This window comes from Triticum dicoccoides, chromosome 6B, assembly GCF_002162155.2.
Source record: "Triticum dicoccoides isolate Atlit2015 ecotype Zavitan chromosome 6B, WEW_v2.0, whole genome shotgun sequence".
Classification (NCBI taxonomy): Eukaryota; Viridiplantae; Streptophyta; class Magnoliopsida; order Poales; family Poaceae; genus Triticum; species Triticum dicoccoides.
In genome coordinates, this window is record NC_041391.1 from 687,779,381 (window position 1) to 687,787,190 (window position 7,810).

General features: G+C 42.8%; 1 protein-coding gene across 1 annotated transcript; it reads left to right on the plus strand.

The window, feature by feature from the left end:
• The first annotated feature begins 1,679 nt into the window (after positions 1-1,679).
• LOC119324009 (uncharacterized protein At1g10890-like) lies at positions 1,680-6,555 on the plus strand. Its single transcript, XM_037597727.1, has 4 exons — positions 1,680-2,016; positions 3,540-3,725; positions 5,260-5,479; positions 6,034-6,555. The coding sequence occupies exons 1-4, from the start codon at positions 1,889-1,891 to the stop codon at positions 6,298-6,300; spliced, it is 801 nt and encodes a 266-aa protein (XP_037453624.1). The 5' UTR covers positions 1,680-1,888; the 3' UTR covers positions 6,301-6,555.
• The last annotated feature ends 1,255 nt before the right edge of the window (positions 6,556-7,810 follow it).

Sequence of the window (7,810 nt, forward strand, 5' to 3'; positions counted from 1 at the left end):
CTATAACCCTAGCATCATCAAACCTTAAGTGTGTAGACCCTACAGGTTCGGGAACCATGCAGACATGACCGAGATGTTCTCCGGTCAATAACCAACAGCGGGATCTGGATACCCATGTTGGCTCCCACATGTTCCACGATGATCTCATCGGATGAACCACGATGTTGAGGATTCAACCAATCCCGTATTCAATTCCCTTTTTCTAGCGGTATAGTACTTGCCCGAGATTCGATCGCCGGTATCCCGATACCTTGTTCAATCTCGTTACCGGCAAGTCTCTTTACTCGTTCTGTAACACATCATCCCGTGATCAACCCCTCGGTCACATTGTGCACATTATGATGATGTCCTACCGAGTGGGCCCAAAGATACCTCTCCGTCACACGGAGTGACAAATCCCAGTCTCGATTCGTGCCAACCCAACAGACACTTTCGGAGATACCTGTAGTGCACCTTTATAGCCACCCAGTTTTGTTGTGACGTTTGGTACACCCAAAGTATTCCTACGGTATCCGGGGGTTGCACAATCTCATGGTCTAAGGAAATGATACTTGACATTAGAAAAGCTTTAGCATACGAACTACACGATCTTTGTGATAGGCTTAGGATTGAGTCTTGTCCATCACATCATTCTCCTAATGATGTGATCCCGTTACCAACGACATCCAATGTCCATGGTCAGGAAACCGTAACCATCTATTGATCAACGAGCTAGTCAACTAGAGGCTTACTAGGGACATGGTGTTTTCTATGTACCCACACATGTATCTGAGTTTCCTATCGATACAATTATAGCATGGATAATAAACGATTATCATGAACAAGGAAATATAATAATAATAACTAATTTATTATTTCCTCTAGGGCATATTTCCAACATCCAGAACTTCAACCATAAGGTTATCTAAATGTCTTTTCACAAAAAAAAATCTAAATGTCTATGCATATTGTAGAACAACATAATAATTTCTTACTAGTGAAAATGGGCCACTTCCAATCTACAAAAATAAGAAGAAATCGAGTTAGACATCTGATTGAGCAACCTGAAATGACCAGGGTAGGGAGGGTGGCAGTCAGATGGTGACCCTGCTTTCCTCCCGACGAAACAACGACGACATGTGTTCCTTCCTTGTAGGCATGGATGCATCTTCCCAGCGGAGAGCTCCTCCCCGATGCACAGCTGGTGGGCCACCGAGGCGGATGGCAGCGAGCTCGCCCACCGAACCCTAGGTCAGGCCAGGGGTGGTCGGCGTGATGATCTGCGAGCTGGGGAGTCGCGGGTGTGTCTGCGCACAACAACGAGGAGCACTAGAGGGGTCTGGATTTGGCCCACATGTAGTTGTTGGGCGCCTCGCGTGGTGAATCGGAGGCGACTCACATCGCGGTCGTCTTCCTAGTCGTCTTGCGCGGATGGAGTTGGAGTTTGAATTTTGTTGCAATTGGAATCTATCCAACGACCGAGGTCGTTCGCGGTGAAGATCAAACGGCTCACATCAAATCGACCCGAGATCGGACAGTCAGTATCGCATGGGAGTTCCATTGGACGGTCCAGAATCCCTAATCAATGTGGGAGTCTCCTGGCCCTGGGAATGGATAATGGAAAAAAAGCCCAGAAAGCTTGGGCCGTTCCACCAAAGCAGCCGGTACCCCTAAAAAAAAACCAAAGCAGCCGGTGTCTGGGTCCCACCCTATATTTTCCTCATCTCTTCGTCGTCCTCCCACTTTTCTCCAGCCCGCCGCCGTCGCCATTGATGCCCGCGCGCCGCCCCCAAAATCCCCCGTCCACACATAGATCGGCGCCCAACGCTCAGACGTCCGTCCCCGATCTCCCCGCACCCGGCCAGATCTGCCCGTACCGGGCACCGCGGTGGCTTTAGCTTCCAGCCGGATGCCGCGCGACCTGTCAAGGTCGCCGCCGCGCCGGCGCCGGCCGTCGCCGTCCCCGCTTCGCCGCGGACCGAGCTACAGGGAGCGCGTGCCCAGCCGCAGCAGGTCCCCTTATCGCCCCTCCTATAGGTGATCTCCCATGTCACACGCGACCGCGATCTGGCGCGCCTTTACTTTTTCAGCATCTTCGCCGTGTCTGCGTATCATGTATATATGCCCTGTATAAAGAGTAGGGAAGATACGAGGGGATGCTAATTCGCTGATCATTTTTCCTTTATAGTTTGTTTTTGTTATGTCAACTGTATTTTGAATGCAAACTTGCTAAATGGAATGAATGATTCTTTTGGGTCTCCGCATGGTTGTTTGGACCAGTGGAAGTTGGTCAGTAAGTGATTCTTATAGTTAGTCATGTGAATATGTGATTGTTCTATGATGTATGTAATATTCACGCTGGTAAGGAGCAAGTCAGATTACTAGATGATGGCATTCCTGTTTTACATCTAATTTAACATGGATTGTGTAAAAGTTGCTTGGCTATGTTCATGGTACTACTCACACCTTGTCTGGAAAAGAAATCTGAAATAAGGTTTATCCAGGAACATAGTATTGGTATCTATTAAGAGGTATTTGTAACCCTTTTCACCATGCCATGAGGTTAGACTGAGGGTGGAGAGCAAGTTAGTGCTACATGCCTTGGGTGCACTCTTGCCCACTTACATGGTTAGCTGGTGTTTCTTCTAGTTTGGATCGTGTAACAAGCCAACAACACTTCCATTTGCACCAGCCACTGGTGACACTCGAGGGTCTAAATGATTTGCTGGTCTTTCTTTTGTCTAAACACCAAGTCTCGTACTGGTTTAGTGGGCAGTCCAGCCTAAAAAGAAACACTGATGACGATACCTCATACTGGTTTGGATGAGCAGTCATGCAAGCTGCTAGATTGTCTTCGGTAATCCTGACCAGTGAGATACTTTTTGGACTTACTGGCTGCTCGTCCACTTTGTTTTAAACCCCCACCTCACCTGCAGTTAACAATATTGGTCTAGTTTAGCCCTTAAAGTTTAGCCTACCTTCGATTTACGTCATAGATTCGCCGCTGTTTGAGATGGCAATGGATGAATGCCACATGCCTTATCAGGGCACACTGTCTTCTTGGACATCTTTAGGTGAACACAGTGCAGAGGCCAAAAGAGGCCCGAAGAGGAGGAATGTGGGCAATTGGTGGTTACGTGTGGAGTTTCTTCTGTTATCAATCTTCTAATCTGATATAGGAACCACTAAAATCAGTTGCATCCATTTACATCCAAACCAAGAAAAACTGTTGAACAAAGAACACATATGGAAGCAGCTTGGAACATATGAGCAGATGATGCTTGAACATAGTTACCGCCTCACTGGTACCCTACAAGTCTACGTTGCTTGCCTGTATAGACTGACAAGTGACAAGAGTTTCTTCAGTAAAAAGCATGGAACTTACCAAGATTTTTACTCTATGCTGTATTGCTGTGGAATCCTCCAAAGTTCTAACCATGTTTGAGGTAACTGCTTTCGCTCACTTTTTAGGGCTTCAGTACGTGGCGGTGATTACCTGTTTTATGTTATCTTATCATTCTCCTATTTTTGTCCTCACAAAGGCAACCTTTATATTGCAGAAGGAAGAGCCCTTCACCTTCCTCTCCCAGGAGGCGCAGGAGTCCATCTCCATCAAAGAGCCATTACAAAAGAAAGAGAAGTCCGAGTGTCACTGGCTCTCCAGTTGCCAAATCGAGTCCTCAGCTTGGGTCTACAGAGAATAAGAATGTCGTTGATAAGCAAAGGCTAGAAGAAGAAAAGAAAAGGTGGGGAGTATCTGCTTTGCTTAGAATCTAGATTATGCCATGTACAGACAAAATTGTTTACTCTCTCTTTGCCGTACCTCTTTCACGATGTTGACAAGCTAGTCATTAATGAACATTTTCATAGTGCTATTGTACTGTATTCATCTAGCTGCTGTTTTCACCACGACATGAGATCAGGTTCTATTGGCTAACTGTGCTCTAAATTGTACGTTCTTCTGAATACATGTACTGCAATTTGTTCTAGATTTTTTTCTTCTGAATATACACAGTGCAATTCAATAATGTTTTATTGAACAGTAATGGACGAAAATACTTTCAAATTTGAATGTTAATTTGATAATTGTTTCTTATCTGGGTTGCTTTGCTTATGAAATGAAGGCACATCCATTTTTTTTTTTGCTAGTACACTTATTTTTGCCCCCGTAGATATAACGATTGCTTAACCACCATGCTGTGAGAGTGGTGAGCTGTCTCAAAAATCAAAACTGTCGCTTAACCGCTTTTGGTGTAAGCTAGTAGCTCCGAAAAACTATGTTGAATTGATAACCCTTAGTGGGAAATGAAATTAGTTGCCTACTTTTAAGCATTCTACCATCACCAGGCATTCATTTTCTGTGTTATCTTGGTTATTGATATGTGCGCTTGTTCATAGGCTATTTAGTCAGGTTGCCTGAGGCTTGCGGCTCTCATGTTCTTATGCTTATTCAACTGAAAGTGCCAGATATGATTTAGGATGACTAATGTGTTATTTATGGTCATAGCTACTTGCTCGGTTCCAATTTCGTGGCGTTCCTTTCTTTTAGCTTAGTTTTGGTGTGGTTTTTGGCTTCATGTAAAAATCAGAGTAGCAGAATTTGGTCTGGTTGCTCAATATAGATTAATTTATTCTGGCTGTTGAATGTAGATTAATTTGTTCACTGCACATGTAACTTATTGACGGGAACGAAACCAAAGTAGCAGAATTTTAAATATGCACCATTACCATGGTGTCGTTCCAGTTTTCTTGTCTGTCACCTGTCATTTGAAAAGTGTGCTAATGTGTTTTTGCCGATTCCATTAATGAGTCACAATAAGCAATTGAATTGGTAAAAAAGTTCAATGCATGATTGGTTTGATATTCCCTTAGATGCATGCAGAAATATGATTTAGTTGGAATATTGAGATGCTTACATGATTAGCTCTAAATCTGCCACAAGTTACTCTTGACATTCTTCTCTACAGGCTTTTCTGAAGGAAGATACTGCTATAGTTCCACTTGTTATATTTGATGATGCAATTGGTGATCCTTTATCTACTCTTGACCAGTTTTGCTAATTCGTTTTTTGGATCTGGAATCATAATAGAGGTATGCCTAAAATGCATTAGTCTGTATTCAACACTGTGCTGATGAAAGGTATAGTTTATGATAGATAGTGTTAAAGATTCTAAATCTGCCCCTTGCTTTTGTGCCCTTGGACATTTGATGGGAGTGTTGGCATCTGTCAATATTTTGTTTTGCAAAGTACACTTCATTAACTTCTTCTCACAATTGCAGGCGTCAAAAAGAAGTTGAACTAAGGCTATTAGAGGAGGAAACTACAAAAAGAGTTGAGCAAGCTATTAGGAAACAAGTTGAGGATAGTTTGAATTCTGAGGAAATCAAACATGAAATACAGCGTCGAATTGATGAAGGGCGGAAAAGGATACATGAGGAGGTTGCTGCCCAAATTGACAAAGAGAAGGTGTCTGCCTTGGTTGAAGCCCAACAGAGAGCGGTAAGGGCATCTCCAGTCCTTAGATCATAAACCGGTCTTAATCTGGGCCCATCTGACATGCTATAGCAAAATAAGAATCTTACATGTTTAAGGACTATGTGGGCCTTAGGCTGGGGCCCACATGCCAGTTTCCTTTTTCTTTCACCCAACCACTCATCCCTTCATGCATGTGCTCTTGGGATGAAGTACAGCCGATTGGCCAAGGGAAATTAGAACTGTAGTTTGCATTTGTAACCATTTGTATTGCTTTATGCATCACGGAGAGAGGAGAGAGAGAACACGGTTTTGTATTGCTTGTGGGCAGGTCTGACTAAGGTCTACTCTCACAATGCTTAATATACTAAGGTCGACCTCAAGGGCCTTATGGTTATGGCCGGGCTTATTTCTACATTGGAGAAGCCCTAAGCTCTTTTGCCGCTGCCATGTTTTCTGCTGGCTCGTATTGTGCACCTTCGCATGATTCTTTAGTTCTTGTTGCAGCACTGCTTGTTATAACTCACAAAAGCTTAGTTTTAGAATAACCTCATGAAAGCTTATGTTTGTCATTGCCGCAGGAACGTGAGAAGAAAGAGCGAGAAGAGCTAGAGAAGAAGCTCGAAGAGGAGCGAAAGAAAGCAGAGGAGGCTCAGATGAAGGTAGTCATGGAGCAGCAGCAGAAAGAGCTGGAGCGATACCAGGAGCTGGAGAGGCTTCAGAAGGAGAGGGAGGAAGCCATGAAGCAGAAGCAAATGGAGGAGCAGCAGCAGAAGCAGAACCAGATTAAGCTGCTGGGCAAGAACAAGTCGCGACCAAAGCTGTCGTTCTCTCTTGGGATGAAGTAGATCAGTCGATTGCCAGGGGAAATTAGCGCCGTAGTTTGCATTTGTAACCATTTGTCTGAAACCGATGATTGCTGGTAAGTCGGTCGCGCAAACGATTCGTGTTGTGTTAAAAGCTGTTTTTATCATATCTGCTGTTGTAAGCTCTTTTCCGATTGCCTTGTTTTCGCGCTGTGTTATCTTCCCGCTCCGACGCAAGATGTTGATTGGTTGTAGTGCGAAAACATCCTGTCTAAATATGAAAATGCTGATAGAGCAGAGGCTGTCTTACTCTGAGGGCATTCCAGGTTCACCTTGTTTATCACCTCGTGATGAATCATAGCTAAGAAATGAAGCTTGTACAAAGAAAATTTATTCGAGTCCTATGACAAGGTGACACGCCAAACAAATACAACAAGAAAGGTGAACATCAAAAGAAAAAAAGGTGAATGCACTCTTGGATGATCATAATTCAAATATCCATGAGAATTATATACTAAGTCTTGTGTGATATCCATGAGAATTACTTTCAGCTCATGGAGAAACAAAATCTACTACGCTGAAACAAATTTAAAGAGAGATGGTTCATCTCTATGGAAAACATGTTTTTGGCGATAAGACCAACCAGTTACACCTTACGAAAGAACTAGACCATGAAGGCGCGCGTTGCCGCGCCCGTTTATCCTTGAGAAAAATATAAACATTTGATAAAAATTTAACGATTTAAATTACAATGTTTCATTATAGTGCTGAAGCATAATTCTCAACCATTGATTAGAACTGATCGACTAACCACGAATCATTTGCTCATGTTTGTCTTATATTACAGTCATCGGAATGGTCAAGAAATAGACATAACAAAAAATGTAGTATAACATTTTATCTTCACCTTGTTTACTCTTGCACATAATTGAACTTTCCGAGAGTTCTTCGGTGGAATATCTCAATAGAATTAGTTATCTTAGTTAAAATGGGCATGCTGGAGCCGGGCACAAATGATATTGAAAATCAGGATCCTTACCAACATTCCAAGCTTCGAATACAAAATTTGACTTTAAAAAGAAATTAAAAGTTAAGAATTGTACATAACCGCGAACAAGTCTAGAAAGAAAGATCTATCAAAGAAAAATACTGTATAACATCTCCGTAGCAAGTGCCACCACAAATTAGTTTTCAGGATGCTTTTCAATGCTAGTTTCCTGAACTTCCTTGTGCGCATCTTCTGCAGTTGATATGCATGTAAAAGATATGCTATGCTAAGTAGGTATGATTAGGATAACCTAAGGTAAGTAACTGATTTGCATGCTTACAAATTGCTTGGGTAACATGCAACAACGCCTACAAAGATTCGTGCTGCTGAAACTGCCTTGCTTGACCAGTGTCCTCAGAGATTCAAGTATTTATCTTTACATACATCTATCAGAAGAGAAAGATGAAGGTATAGCTCAAAAGAAAGCCCTATCTCCTTAACATGAACGACATTGCTACATCAATTGTTTGGCTACAAATACTTTAGGCGTCATTACTGTAATTT

Coding starts and splice junctions, on each gene's coding strand:
- LOC119324009 (XM_037597727.1), top strand. CDS start 1,889: ATGCCGCGCGACCTGTCAAGGTCGCCGCCGCGCCGGCGCCGGCCGTCG. Junction 2,017..3,539: donor CCTTATCGCCCCTCCTATAG/GTGATCTCCCAT, acceptor TTTATATTGCAG/AAGGAAGAGCCCTTCACCTT. Junction 5,480..6,033: donor TTGAAGCCCAACAGAGAGCG/GTAAGGGCATCT, acceptor TCATTGCCGCAG/GAACGTGAGAAGAAAGAGCG.